The 16,133-nt window shown below is 43.4% G+C and overlaps 1 protein-coding gene across 2 annotated transcripts in view; it reads left to right on the plus strand.

Annotated features, from left to right (window-relative positions):
- Positions 1-5,341, plus strand: part of C6 (complement C6) — a 39,838-nt gene extending 34,497 nt beyond the window's left edge. For both annotated transcript variants that reach the window (XM_075932506.1, XM_006139493.4), the window contains exon 18: positions 3,585-5,341. In XM_075932506.1, coding sequence (XP_075788621.1) covers positions 3,585-3,766 — 182 coding nt within the window. In that variant the 3' untranslated portion in view covers positions 3,767-5,341. The remainder of the gene's footprint in view (positions 1-3,584) is intronic.
- The last annotated feature ends 10,792 nt before the right edge of the window (positions 5,342-16,133 follow it).

A 16,133-nucleotide genomic window follows, 5' to 3' on the forward strand; every position in this document is an offset into this window, starting at 1 on the left:
TACAAACAGTGACGGTAATGTTTATCGATATATTTCAGTACATACACATTGGGCCCCATTCTGTTATTACAGTGTAATCCAGAATAATTGTCTTGGCTCCATTTGCCATATTCTAAGCTTTTGAGGTACTACAATCTACATACCCCCCCCCCCCCCCACAGAGTATAGCCTGAGATTATGCCACACTCTCTGAAAGAAACCAGTAATCACTAGAGTTATTCTGGATTTACTTATGTCAAACTAAGATCATACTCTGGCCCAGTGTCATACATGCTGATGGGGGCAGAGAGAAGGGACAGGGTGTGCGTGTGCACATACTTGCATGCATGCACCTCAAACTAAGCTCACTAAATTCATTTTTCATTGAACACCAAACAGGGTACAAACAAAGATGCTGTATCTAGGGGTGCTGCAGCACCCCCTGGCTTGAAGTGGTTTTTATAATATACCAGTCCTTCAGTTTGGTTCAACGGCTCTCAGCACCCCCACTATAAAAGTTGTTCCAGCAACATGGGTACAAGATAACCTCCGGAATTTGACCTGTAGCTTTAATCATGGAAATCAAGCCATCAATATGATCCCGTTTGTTCTGATGACAGCATAACCTCTATTTAGTGTTGTGTTTATGCATGTAAGCATTATTACATAGTCTTTCAAAATGACTACATTTAAATCATTGTACTACTGAGTGGCAAAGGTTTAGGCAGCAATGTCTCTCTTAGTCATGCTTGTATTGTTGTTTCACATAATTGCTTCTTAGTGGTATAATTTAAAAATAACTTGTGTGAAATCCATGTTTGTTAAGAGCTCTAATGAACTCAGACAGAGTTTGTTGTGAAATCCCTGTGAGGATTAGTGTACAAACATTATTGTGCAACTCTGCTATTTACTGAGTAACAGGGCGATAGAAGTGGTGGGTTTTCCAGTAAATTTGTGAAATGTTTGTTGGCTGACACAACACACAGAGCAGCCTTGCCAGGAAAGAGATGGGTGGCAGCCACATTTATTCCTCCACTCACTTTCAGAGTCCAGGTGCTCCAGTCCCTTTATGAAGCGTCAAATTACGTGAGGGCAGAATGGAGACCCCAGAATCCTATATTTGCTATGGGGAGAGATGGGATAGCTGGGAGGCTGCCTTCTGAGCACCCTCTTGCAAACGTCAGCATAGGGGAAGTACTACACTGTGTGTGTCAGGGTGAGGCTGTAGCATGAAGCTCTGCAGAGGTGGCCCAGAGAAGCTGCTATAATTTAGACAGCCCCCCATGACTGTCTAAGTTACTACAGGTATCTCTCCATTCCTCAGAGTAGCCCGAGACCAGAAGGGCACAGAGGTGTGTTAATGCCCCCATAGCATGCCTTATTCCTAGCCTATAAACTATGTGCTGCATCTCTTTGGCCACATCTATATTATTGCACAGGGGATCGATCTTCTGGCATTCGATTTAGCCAGTCTGGTAAGAACTCACTCAAGGTTCTGAAGGTGCTGACAGTGCTCCGGTCCACACTGGCACTCCTCAATTTTCCAGGAGTAAGGGAAGTCGGCAGGAGTGTTTGCTCCCGTCAACCCCCCCTGCTGTGGAGATGGCACCAAGGTATGTTGACTCCAGCTATGACATATTGACATAGCTGGAGTTATGTACCTTTAGCTGATCTTCTGGGTCTAGAATAGACCTGCCCTTTGAGGTCCAGCACAGCCTTGCACCCTGAAAGATCGAGGAAAAGGCTGGAAAAGAAACACATTTAATCATGGATCCAAGACAGTGCCTAATTGGGCTTTCCTCACTGTTACAAAAGTTCTAGATTTTCCAAATGTAAAACCACATTCATATGTCTTCCCTGGAGAGTCATGTCTCTGGGTACAGGACTTCAGCTGCTCTTAAATCAGCTGTGAACTCTTCTTCCCACATGGCAGGGTGGAAGCTGCCCTTTACAATCTGAACACAAAAAGTGACAGTGCAGTGGTGAGTTTGGGGTCGGGTGAGGGAACAGAAATATCAGGGGGACTGAGAATTATTGGGCCAAAGCATAATCTCAATCCCACTGATGTAAATTTAGAGTAATTTCATTATTGTGATGTAGCTACTTTGCATTTACAAAAAGTCTTATAAAAAGAAACTGGAGTCCGATCCATTGTATGGGTACATCTGCACTGCAAACAGAGGTTAGGAGGATACAGTGCTATGGGCTGTGCAAGCTTACCCAGAGAGAAGCTGAACCTTGGAAATGTGGGGCCTGCCAAAAAAAGTGCTTCGTATAGTGAGGAAGATCACCAAGCAAGGCTGAGAATACTGGGAGCAGAGGAAAGGGTTCTGGGAGGGGGTAGAGAGAAGAAAAGGATGAAATATGAGGAAGATGGAGCAAAGAAGAAAACCTCAGATTTTGTATCACATAAAGAGCAGAGAGATCAGCTTGTTGGCAAAAGGAGAATATTCAGTAATATCATAGAAGCAAACTATGGAAAAGTCCTATTCAGCTATGACAGCCCATCATTTCTTCATAATAAATTCATACAGAATAGATTTGGCTGACCATCTGATTTGGGGTAATAGGATAGATGTGCATAGGCAGAAAACCTCCATGTTTTCCAGATGTTTTCCAGAGATAGGGAAATATTCTGATATTCAAAGCTTTTATACCTATTTCCTACACAGCTTAGTTCTCCATGTTTTCAAACCAGTTTGGCTTGTCGGTGCCACAGAGCCATTAAAACAGATATTTTCATTGAAATCCCTAAGAATATGCTAGGCCTCCATGATAGTGCACCTCTTTCATTCCACTAGTATTTGAATAATAGTTGTAACTTAACCTTCATGTTGGTAAGTGTTACTCATGCAAAATAGACTTAGGACTGAAGGAGAGCTCCTGAAGCTGAGTGTTGGGAGTCACTGCAGACACAGAAATTTTGAAAATAATATATGGAAACATAAAATGCAAATAGATAAAAGGGAAAGGGAGAAACATTTACTTAGAAGGAAAATTTCTGGGATAGAATGTCAGAAATTAGAAGATGTTCCTGTTAAAAATGAGTAATGAAATCAGTCACCCACATGCCAGTAGCAGAGAGCCTACAATACATAAAAGGAGGATTAATGAAATATGAGTAGACAGCAGAAGCACACAAGCTGTGTTAGTCTGTTTCAGCAAAACCTGTGGTACCCTAAAGACTAACAGATTTATTTGGGTATAAGCTTTTGTGGCTGGAACCCACTTCATCAGATGTCCCAGGATTCCTCATTGTGGAAGCATACAGTTAACATAGTGTCTTTGTTCAAAAGATCCATGGGCAGAAAAAACTGGTCAGACAAACCAATGAATCAGCTAGTTTTGACATTTTACTTTTGATCCCAGTTGCCCTTAAATGAACCAATGCTGTGAAAATACCTGCTTAAAACTACTGATGTGGCTATTCCCATTAATATCCTTTTATGTGCACAAGGCTGTCTGGAATGGTCACATTGTCAACCCGCAATTTCACTGTCCCTTTCTAGTTTTTAAATATTGCCTAGCTTTTTAAAATACACACGTATATAGACACATGTATTTGCTGGGATTTGCAGCTAAAACTGAAACCTGTCTGTTTACAGAGTCAGAGTCACGGTGCTTCTGCTTGATTCCATACGAGTGTCCAAAACCTGAAAGCCAGCTTTACTGCATCCAAGTGGGATCCACAAGTAGGAAAAGGATGGTCAGTCTCTGTGCACTGGGGGCAATGAAATGTACCGGCATGAACATACAAGTACTGCCTCAGGAAAACTGTTTGAACTAATCTATTTGGACCTTATGCAGCCAAGAATGTACTTGGCCTTATGCTCCAGGCCATGAAACACAGGACAGTGTCTTTTGAAGAAAGGTTGGATGACTTTCAAAAGCCAAATAAATCAAAACAGCAGAAAGCCCCAGGGATTTGTGGCTGGGGTTTACAGACCAGTTCATTGGGTGTTGAGGATCTCATGTAAATGAGCCTTCTATACTCTATTCTGCCTAACTTGACCTTTGTCCCTCTCTCCACCTTCCACATACGCACCCCTGTTGGGCTGCCAAGACTGAGAATTATTCCAATAGGCAGACGCGGGTTTCTTGTGTGGCTCCTGGGGAGAGAGATGACAATTGTCTTATCTGTTCAAAATTACCTTGTGCTTTGGGACTGAGGGTCTTTCTTACTATTAGTAGCTTTATATAAAGTGATGTGGAGAGGGATTCTGCCCCTTAACTCCTGTAATGTTGTTTTGATCCTCTGCTGTCTCTTTAGGACTCTTTTCTCCCTGATCCTGAGGGGATTTGTTGATGGTAGAGGACTGCCTGCTCTGTCCCTGTCCACCATATGCCCCTTTCTTCTTATTGGATGAGCTCCATACTGGAATTCTTAGACAGAAAGGGGGCACTGGGTGGTCAGTCAAAAAGAGAGACTGTTGAAGACCTTAATCACTGCCAGAGCAGTATACAGCACTGCCAGTTGCAGTCATTCCGAAATAAGCTCCCCTACCTTTTTTTGTAGCCAACTAAGATGGGGTTCTCTTTAGTTGCCTCCTAAAGTTGTGTGTGCAATTTGATAGTTTGCTTGTTTGTTTGTTTTAGCCTCTAAGTTTCACAGGCTCAAGTTTTCTTTCCATTTGTGAGAGCTAGAAACCTACTTTCAAAATAGGAAGAGCTGAGTTTCTAGCATAATCACCTGACTTTATGAGCTGAAGCTTTCAGAAAACTAACTAACTTTGCCAGTTCTCACCATTTATTGCAACTCTGTTGCGTCATGCAGTAGTACTCTTATTCGGGAACAGAGGCATATTTTAGTGGCCACTGGTCAGCTACACTGTAGCCTTCTTGCAGAAAAGCTTATGCAAATGAAGAGGAGCAAATTAGCAGCCGCTTTTGCGCAAACAGGACCTGTGTAGACAGTTCCTTTTTGCAAAAAAAACCACCCTATTGCGCAAGAACCGTTCTTCCTGAAAAAAATGAAGAATGGCTCTTGTGCAAGACGGCCTTTTTTCACAAAAAGGAGCCTTCTACACAGCTCCTTTTTGCGCAAAAACCTCTTGCACAAAAGCGGCTGCTAATTCATTATGCAAATGAAGCACGGCAATATTCCACGCCACACTTCATTTGTATAAGCTTTTCTGCAAGAAGGCTACAGGCTAAACATGCCATGGCAGTTTTTCATCCAAGGAAGTACTAGCCTCTTACAGCAGGGGATCTCTAGAGCCTCAGCTACCATTAAGCCAGTAGTGGCTATCTAGAACTTCAGGGGAAGGAAGGGAGGAATCTTATGTCAAATAGACAAAAATATTTTGTTGTGGTGTTAAAATTGTAATAAACATAATTAAAAATAAATACGTTTGTATCATGAGCTTGTCAGTTTCCAGTTTGTCCCGAGTATCTCCATAGCCTCAAGGCTTTCTGCTGATTTCCTATTATTGCTAAGACTGGCTGATTCTCATAGTGAACACATACACAGTTAATTTTTTTTTAAAGAACCTTATGTTCTCTTTCAGACTCCATTGGGGCTGCTGCCCCTAACTCAAGGACTCTCACTAAGGGGTTTGGCTCTACTGCTGATGTTCCTGGTTGTGATTTTTCATACTTTATGGGATAACAGCTCACTTATCTTGTTTATTTTCTTGCGTTTCTAAAATACTTAGGGGCTCATATACGGCTAGTTGTGCACTTGTCTAGCACCTTCTGCCTCAGAATCTTGAAGTGCTTTTCAAACATTTGTTAGTTAAGCCTCACCTTCTCCTTCAGATCTGTGCAATGGTTGTTGAATCCATTTAACTGATGAGAACATTAAGGCACAGAGAGGTTAAGTGCCTTGCCTAGAGACTCAGGAAGTCAGGGGAAGAGCTACGAACAGAATCCAGTGGTGAAACCCTGGCTTTGAGTCTGGTTATGCTACTGATTTCAATTAAGTCAGGATTTTACCCAGGTCATACTGAGTTCCAATGCTGTGCTTTCATCACAAGTCCTCATCAGTCAATTGGTGAACGAGTGGTTGGTAAGACAGAAGAGCAGCAACTGGCAGGGCAGCCAACCAAAGCAAGTGTTAGGATGGCAGAGGAAACAAGGTGCCTTTTTCCCTGATGTGCCTCTGAACCCTGAGCTTTTCTGACTAAGGATAACTACTGTTAGTGGTGTATGGCGAGGGAGCAGAACGGGCATAGAAAAGGAACATTTGCCTTTCAAGTTTAAGAACAGTGCACTCTGGGATGGCTGTCCTGTTCAGTTTGATAATTATGAATATTGCTTGCAGCATTTTCCCTAATTAGTGTTGAATAACTTCCCTACTCCCATTAAAATTGAGGACGTAAATGCGTGGTTGCGCAGGTGGTGTCGCAGAGAGGGCTTTGGTTTCTTCAACCATGGGACTCTGTTCCGGGCGCAAGGATTGTTAGGAAGAGATGGGATCCACCTAACGAAGAGAGGAAGGAGCATCTTCGCGGGCAGGCTTGCAAACCTAGTGAGGAGGGCTTTAAACTAGGTTCGTTGGAGGACGGTGACCAAAACCCTGAGGGGAGCGGGAAAGTCGGATACTGGGAAGAAATGCAGAGAGGAAGGGGCAAGAAAGGAGGACCCATGTTTCGAATGGAGAAGATAGGATGATCAACTGGTTACCTGAAGTGTTTGTACACTAATGCGAGAAGCCTGGGCAACAAACAGGAAGAACTGGAGGCCCTGGCCCAGACCAAGAAATATGATTTAATTAGGATAACAGAGACTTGGTGGGATGACTCGCATGACTGGAGCGCAGTCATGGAAGGGTATAGACTGTTCAGGGACAACAGGCAGGGGAGAAAAGGAGGAGGAGTTGCACTATATGTAAGAGAGCACTACGATTGCTCTGAACTCCAGTATAAAGAGGGAGAAAAACCTGTTGAGAGTCTATGGGTTAAGTTTAAAGGAGCTAACAACAGCATTGATGTTGTGGTTGGTGTTTGCTACAGGCCACCGAATCAGTTGGATGAGGTAGATGAGGCTTTCTTCGGACAACTGAGTGAAGCTTCCAGATCGCAGGCCCTGGTTCTCGTGGGAGACTTTAATCACCCTGACATCTGCTGGGAAACCTATACGGCAGTACACAGGCAATCCAGGAAGTTTTTGGAGAATGCTGGGGTTAACTTCTTGACATAGGTGCTGAAGGATCCAACCAGGGGTTGTGCGCAGCTTGACCTTCTGCTCACAAACAGGGAGGAACTAATAGGGGAAGTGGAGGTGGGTGACAACCTGGGAAGCAGTGATCATGAGATGGTAGATTTCAGGATCCTGACCAAAGGAAGAAAAGAGAGTAGTAAAATACACACCTTGGACTTCAAAAAAGCAGATTTTGACTCCCTCCGAGATCTGATGGGCAGAATCCCCTGGGATGTTAACATGAAGGGGAAAGGAGTCCAGGAGAGCTGGCAGTATTTTAAAGAAGCCTTATTGAAGGCACAGAAAGAAACCATCTTGACGCGTAGCAAGAGAGGCAAATATGGTAGGAGACCGGACTGGCTTACAGGGGAAATCCTTGGTGAACTTAAGCACAAAAAGGAAGCTTACAAAGAGTGGAAACTTGGACAAATGACCAGGGAGGAGTTTAAAGGTATAGCTCGAGAATGCTGGGAGGTTATCAGGAAGGCGAAAGCGCAAATGGAACTGCGACTGGCTAAGGATGTGAAGGATAACAAGAAAGATTTCTACAGGCATGTTAACAATAAGAAGGTGATCAGAGAGGGTGTGTGGCCCCTAATGGATAAAGGAGGTAACCTAGTGACAGATGATGTGGGGAAAGCTGAAGTACTCAATGCTTTCTTTGCCTCTGTATTCACGGACAAGGTCGGCTCCTGGACTTCTGCGCCAAGTGACACAAGATGGGATGAAGATGGACAGCCCGTGGTGGGTAAAGAACAGGTTAGGAACTATTTAGAAAAGCTAAACATACATAAATCCATGGGTCCGGACTTAGTGCATCCGAGGGTACTGAGGGAGTTGGCAAATGTCATTGTAGAGCCTTTGGCTATTATCTTTGAAAAGTCGTGGAGATTGGGAGAAATCCCGGATGACTGGAAAAAGGCAAATGTAGTGCCCATCTTCAAAAAAGGGAAGAAGGATGATCCAGGGAACTATAGGCCGGTCAGTCTTACCTCGGTTCCTGGAAAAATCATGGAAGGGATCCTTAAGGAATCCATATTGAGGCACTTGGATGAGAGGAAAGTGATTAGGAATAGTCAGCATGGATTCACAAAGGGCAAGTCGTGCCTGACCAATCTGATTAGCTTCTATGATGAGGTAACTGGCTCGGTGGACATGGGGAAATCAGTGGATGTTATATACCTTGACTTTAGCAAGGCTTTTGATACGGTCTCCCACAATATTCTTGCTAGCAAGTTAAGGGATTGTGGATTGGATAAATGGACGGTAAGATGGATAGAAAGATGGCTAGAAGGCCGGGCCCAGCGGGTAGTGATCAATGGCTCGATGTCAGGATGGCAGTCGGTTTCTAGCGGAGTGCCCCAAGGTTCGGTTCTAGGACCAGTTTTGTTCAATATCTTTATTAATGATCTGGATGAGGGGATGGATTGCACCCTCAGCAAGTTTACAGATGACACTAAGCTGGGAGGAGAGGTAGATATGCTTAAGGGCAGAGATAGGGTACAGAATGACTTAGACAAATTGGGGGATTGGGCCACAAGAAATCTGATGAGGTTCAACAAGGACAAGTGTAGAGTCCTGCACTTGGGACGGAAGAATCCCAAGCATTGTTACAAGCTGGGGACCAACTGGTTAAGTAGTAGTTCTGCAGAAAAGGACCTGGGGGTTACAGTGGATGAGAAGCTAGATATGAGTCAACAGTGTGCCCTTGTAGCCAAGAAGGCTAATGGCATATTAGGTTGCATTAAGAGGAGCATTGCCAGCAGATCCAGAGATGTCATCATTCCCCTTTATTCGGCTTTGGTGAGGCCGCATCTGGAGTATTGTGTCCAGTTCTGGGCCCCCCACTACAAAAAGGATGTGGACACATTGGAGAGGGTCCAGCGGAGGGCAACCAAAATGATTAGGGGGCTGGAGCATATGACTTATGAGGAGAGGCTGAGGGACTTGGGTCTGTTTAGTCTGCAGAAGCGAAGAGTGAGGGGGGATTTTATAGCAGCCTTCAACTTCCTGAAGGGAGGTTCCAAAGAGGATGGAGAGAGGCTGTTCTCAGTAGTGACAGATGGCAGAACAAGGAGCAATAGTCTCAAGCTGTGGTGGGAGAGGTCCAGGTTGGATATTAGGAAAAACTATTTCACTAGGAGGGTGGTGAAGCACTGGAATGGGTTACCTAGGGAAGTAGTAGAGTCTCCATCCCTAGAGGTGTTTAAGTCTCGGCTTGACAAAGCCCTGGCCGGGTTGATTTAGTTGGAATTGGTCCTGCCTAGAGCAGGGGCTGGACTTGATGACCTTCTGAGGCCTCTTCCAGTTCTATGATTCTATGAAAAGTGTTTTTCCCCCCCTACACTCTAACTCTACTTCTGAGAGTGGAAGTATTGCCTTTCAGCGGCATCTAGAGATGGTGTGTAACTTTCTCAGGTAACTGCAGGGAGCCTCAAGCCAATTATATGTTGTATTGATTAAAAGGAACCCCTAGATATTGACCCTGGCCCAGGTTGCTGCTGGCTCTATCTGGCAGAAGGGTTACACACAGAAGAACACCTGGACAAGGGGTGACAATGAATTGAGACTTAGAAATTTGCAGAAGAGTAGCTTTCTCTCTACTGTAGCTTCACATTGCACAGAGAACACCTATCTGAGCATCGTTAAGGTAAGAAAGTAAGACAAAGTATTTTCCAAACTAAGTGTAAGGAGACTGTAATGAATGCAGAAAATATGTTTGTTTGTTTCTAAATTTGTATTAAGCCAATGCAGATAATACATGGAATACATTTATCACAACTTCATTGCTTAAAACAAGAGGAATTCATTGGAAAATTGGCAAGATCCATCACATTTCTGAGTTCTACATGAATAATATATTACTCTAGTAGGATACAGGAAAGAATTGAACGTTTATTTTTGTTCCGCTACTGGAAGCAATCTCCACACATATCCCCCACAACCACCTCCACCCCCGCAATCATTTCATATCTTGTAAGGTAGAATGAGGATGCAGTTGTAGCCATTTTTTTTACAAAATCCACATTTGGCAACAAGCCACCACATCATGGCCATGGTTAGTGTTTTTTTTCCTCTTAGAGCTAAAATAGATAACCTCAGACTGTGTAGTAGCTTTGTGAATACTGACTTGTTAATCTCCACCACTGCATATGGGACAGTGAAGGTAGGTGTTTTCAATGTAAGAATATCAAAGACAACAGGGATTGCGGCCAATGGTTGCATAACTACAATATATGTGCAGATGTGCGGTTTCAATGTGCAGCGGGTTCAATAAACCTGTGCTATAGCTATAATGGACAGATGCTTTTTACTGGTGAATGATAATTCTGTTGCTGTACTAGCCAATAGTCCTAGCTTGATTCCTTTCAAGCCTACCCAGTTTCTAATCCAAAGCTGCAAGCTGTGCTCAAGAATCTCCATTTTTTAAAACAAGTTCAATAGCATTTAAACTCACTGCAGTTCCAGATAAGCTAAGATTTACAAGACTGGAGTGATTCCTTAAACCTTTCAGTTCAGCTAGAATGGCCTTTATACCTTTCTATAGATTCCTGTCCAGCACAGTGCTGCTTGTAGTCTTGATAATAGGGGCTTAAAATGCATTTCACTTAGTGCTGACTGTTGACACTGTTTATGGAATTAAATTGAGGAAGGAAGTTACAAAACTATAGTTTTGTTCACTTAAATCTTAACTAAAACAAACAAAGTCTGTAATCAGAGGGTCAGTTACATTTCTTGAATTGAAAGTATGTTTTCAAACTGAGTCTACACAGCTCTGGGAAATGAATGTCTGTGAAACTGCATTCCAGTTACTTGGCAGCCAGCCATCTGTTGTAAATTGTGGAGTAGGCTTGATGTTCCATGACTTCTCAGGGTCTCTTTGTGAAGTCTGCCTCTTGTAAATGGGGTCATTCATGTGCATTGTGTATATGGTGGATAATGATCCCTAAGGATGTGAAATGCCCAACTTCTATCCCTTAGTCAGTCTAGTCTCTATTGAAAATCCCAGCCTAGAGAGCTCATTGTGTGTTCACACCCTCTCATATAACGTATGACATTTTGTAGTCTATATGGTGTCTGTGCAAGCTGTTTTCCAGCCCTTGTAGCTGAAATCACAGGATAAAGTATAACAGAGAAAACCTTAGTGCAAATTTATGCACACCTTGCCCACCTAACCTGCAAGAGCCATTTCTGGACTCCTTCAGCTCATGACTTCTGCTTGAACTGCTAAATAACTCAGGTGCTGGTGAGATGCTGATGACTGAGCTTTGTGCAGTGCACAAACTTCAGTACTGGGAAATCATTTCATACTGGCCACTATGACGGTGTGTCCACCCCACACAGGACTGGAAGGGGTTAATATGGCCAGGCAGGCCTGTTAATTCCACTGGATATACCTGAAGGAGAAGCCTGGGAGCAGGGAATTGATTGGAAGCAGACTCTGTTGGAGAGGTCTAAATAAGCAAGGAAGTGGCAGCAGAAGGGGCTGGAGGGAAGGAGTCACCAGTCACTTCCTGGGCAAAGGGAGGTATGTCTGGGGGGTCTGAGTTACAGAAGCCTACAGTTACATCCTGAGATGACTGGGGGGTGTGGCTTTGAAATCCTCAGGAAGAGGAAGAGCTGGAGGCATAGGCAAGACTCAAAAAGCAGCAAGCTATTGGGGTAGGTCCCTGAGCTTGGGCCTATGTCCTCCTACCAGCCACTGATGAAGAGGCACCAGCAGGGCTGTGAGCAGGAAGACTGCTGAGGCCTATTTGTAAAGAGATACTTTCCTATGCAGAAAGAGCAGAACCGTGGAGGGACGTGGTCATAGAGCTAAGTCACAAAGACGAAGCTGCAATTCTTATAGCCAGAGGGGTCTTCAGAGAGAACCATAGACTATATACTGCAATGGCTGGCTGCAATGCCCAGCCAAAGCTAATCCCCAGGACTGCCAGGAAGAGGCACCACAAGCAGTTTGAGCCCATGACAACCACTTTACAGATTCTAGGTGTTTGACTTTTCATGTCATCCAATGTAGGTTGGACTGAAACTAGTGAGAGGGGATGCATTTACAGACCTTACTCATGCAAAATGCCCACTGATTTCAATGGGAGCTATGCAGTGTGAAAGGAAGGTAACCCGGTTACCGAAATGCAGGAGTGAAGTCTTCAGGTTAGGACTCCTAGAAGTAGAAAAGTAGTCCTTTAAAGAACTAGAGACAGACACACCCACACCCACACACCCCTGGGATTTATGGTCTGAGTTTCCTCCCAGGCTGATTTTGTAGTTGGATAAATAGATGCATAGGTTTTAAGGCTAGCAGGGGACTGTTATGTTCAGCTGATCTAACCTCTGGCATCACACAGATGATAAAATTTCACCCAGTTAACTTCTACAACAATTTTGATTGAGCTAGAGCATATATTTGTTCTCAGTGGTGACAGATGGCAGAACAAGGAGCAATGGTCTCAAGTTATACTAGAGGAGGTCTAGGTTGGATATTAGGAAAAACTATTTCCCTAGGAGGGTGGTGAAGTGCTGAACTGTGTTACCTAGAGAGGTGGTGGAATCTCCATCTGTAGAAGTTTTTAAGTCCTAGCTTGACAAAGCCCTGGCTGGGATGATTTAGTTGGGGTTGGTCCTGCTTTGGGCAGGGGACTGGACCTCCTGAGGTCTCTTCCAGCCCGATGATTCTATGAATTTGGAATAAATCTTGATTTAAAGATCAGAAGTGATGGAATATCTACTACACATCTCCCTACACAAGCTGTTCCAATGGTTACCTTCTCTGCTTACAAATCTGTGTATCGTTTCTAGTCTGAATTCTTCTACTTGATCTTTCAACAACTGGATCTTATTTAGCCTTTGTTTGCTGGGCATCAATTTTCCAGCAAAAAAGGATTTAATAAATTATGCTGATTTGTCAAAGCCGAAGTGTTTTGGAGAAACATGTATCGGCTTTGAGAAGCTCCCAGCAGTTTTCCCTCAGTAACCATCTGGTTTTCTAGCTCACTTGGTAGGCTGCTCTGCTGGCAAGCTCCACATTCCTAGGGTCTGCATCTTGAAGGCAGGCTCATCATTTGGGGACTCCAGGGCTTCAGTGCTCCCTGCCTCAGAGCTAGCGACCTGAAAAGCCTGGGGAGCTCTCAGAGCTTCTAGTTTCCTTGGTGCAGAGCTAGGAGCCCCAACTCAAAGGCTCCTGAGTTCCTGGCCTTGTTCCAGTGCAGCAAGGTGAAGTGCAAGAGGGATGGGAGAGATCTCGGCTCCACCATTACTCTGGGTCCAGACCCAGGGACCCTCTGGAAGCAGCCATGTCCTGCCCCCCCCCTCCCCCCCACACACACGATTGCTCACCCTCACTGGACCACTTCACTGAGACCTTTGCATCAAGGCCTACAGACTAGCACATATCAGGGTGGAGCATCTCTCATGCTTCCCTGAGGCTGCCTACCCAGCACTGCTCTGTTCAAGGTGCTGCTGGTTCCCTCCCCTACTGGGATTCAGCTCCTTTCCCTTGCTGCTCAGGGTGAGAGTGGACCAAGGACATTCCAAACTTTTAGAAATTTACCAAAGAGACTTTTGCAAGCTGGTAGTTATTCCATTGCCACTATGAGCCTGACCCATAAATTCTGAAAATCGCTTGTCTGCATATGATTAACTGTAACTCTTTTAAAAAAATAAAATCTTTAGTTTACTGAGGATTGGCTGACTGTAATATTTGGATAAGATCTGAGATATGCATTGACTTGGGGGTAAATGTCTGATCCTTTGGAATTAATAGGACCTCACATATGGTGAATTGGGTTTTCAGTAACCTCTCACTCCATTAGACTTGTTTGTCTAGATAGGAGCTTTGGGCTGGAATGCCTAAAAAGGGGCTGTGTTTTGTTAACCAGTGTGATGCTACTGAAGCTCTTTTGATACTGTCTTGGTGAGTCTAATTATAAACCATCGTTTTTTTGGGGGAGGAGGGATGATCTGCCTTGCAGTCTGCCTTCAGTGCGGCATCCTGAGTGTGGTCCACCTCAGGCACCCAGTCACACTACTCACCATGGATAAGGGCTACAAATTGGACCAAGAGGCCATAAGAAATGTTGGACTTGTAGAAATGACTTTATTCGCACTGTCACAATTCCCATATCAAATACATGTTCTCACATCCATGAATAAATCATGCTTTCCTGTTCTGTCAGGCCCTCTTTCCTTACTTGGTGACTAGGAAAGAATGCACATCAGTCTGACCCAGTACGGCCATTCTTATGTTCTTATGTATTTAATTTCAGCAGCTGTTAACAAGTAAAAATGAAGTTAAAAACTTGCTTACGTTTTTAATTTGACCATGTCTCAAGTGATTTGGGGGGCATTTGAGATGTTTAACAGATTCTGAATATCTGAATACAGTGGATGATGTATATTCATATTCTATGGTTAGATTGCTTCAAACCTGTGGACAAAATTAGGTTATTGTACTTTATCTTGCAAAAGGCCCTACTGTGACCATTACACATGGGTCAAGATGATCAAAAAGCCTGTGTTAATGGAGCTTAGACAGAGGGAGAGTGGTGTGCACTGCTCCATTGCTTTTACGTATTCAGACATAATAGGCCTCTAGAAAAAATACAGTAACAGTCAGGGAAGTAATCATTCTGGCGTAGGCAACCCTAAAAGCATCAGAGGTCTGTGATAAAAATCTTATTTGCCTTCAGCAATTGTTGCTTCCATAACCTTCCTGATAAAAAGCATTTTTCATTTATCAGAATATTTAGATGGCAAATACAATTCAGATTCTCCCACTAAGCATTTAAAACACACACAAATAAATTCTCATGAAAAAGAAATTAGAATTAGAGTGGGACATCATTAGCGTGTGTTGGCAAAACCAGACTTATGAACGATCGATTAAATATTAATCTGTACCATCACCTAAACATAAAATCCTAGAAGATTAGGGTTGGAAGAGACCTCAGGAGCTCATCAAGTCCAACTCCCTGCCCATCCCAACTAAATCATCCCAGTCAGGGCTTTGTTAAGCTAAAAGCCTCTTGGAATGGAGATTCTGCCACTTCCCTAGGTAACCCATTCCAGTGCTTCACCACCCTCCTAGTGCAATAGTTGTTGGGGTATGTAAAAATTAATAGATCTCAAATGTCTCTACATCAGTGGTTCAGGGGTCAGCCACAGCATTACCCTTTAAACATGTTTTTTCCCTTGTTTTTGTAGTTTGGGAAGATAGATTAAGAGTCCGGTCAAAACCAGTATTCTCCTTTCTGATGTATAAACATGTTCTTTCTCTTTGCTCTTGTAGCCTAGGAAACCAGATAATATGGAGTTTCTCTATTTTGTTATGTCTTTTGCTTATCCTCTTTGACTCTGTATAACACATCTTTGGAGTTAAATTCCTTGTAATCTCTGTAACCTGTTAAGTTAGAAAGTTTGTAGTATAGAAAAGTGTTGATTCAATTAGAAATTATATAAATGGCGATTAGGGGTGGGTATAATTGTATTCATTATTTGCTTATTAATATTCGTTTTATGGAAGTTAACATTATTAAATAAGGTTTTAGGAAAAGTAGTGATAGACATGTGAATTAACATACTAAAATAGATAAGAGTATGACTAATGCCAATTCACATTGACTACTCCTGATCACTTACCATTCTTCCAAGTGCTTCAAAATGGATTCTTTGAGGATGCCCCTCTATGATTTTTCTAGGGGCTAAGGTGAGGCTGACTGGTCTGTAGTTCTCTGGACTGTCTTTCTTCCCTTTTTAAAAGATGAGCAGTACATTTGCTTTTTTCCAATTGTCCGGGACCACCCCCAATCACCATGAGTTTTCAAAGATAATGGCCAATAGCTCTGCAATCACATCAGCCAACTCCCTCAGTACCCTCAGATACATTAAATCCATCCCCATGGGTTTGTGTATGTCTAACTTTTCTAAATGGTTCTTAACCTATTCTTTCTCCATCAAGGGCTACTCACCTCCTTCCTATACTATGTTGCCTAGTGCAGTAGCCAAAGAACTGTCCT

This window comes from Pelodiscus sinensis, chromosome 6 (genome assembly GCF_049634645.1).
Source record: "Pelodiscus sinensis isolate JC-2024 chromosome 6, ASM4963464v1, whole genome shotgun sequence".
In the NCBI taxonomy this organism is placed as follows: Eukaryota; Metazoa; Chordata; order Testudines; family Trionychidae; genus Pelodiscus; species Pelodiscus sinensis.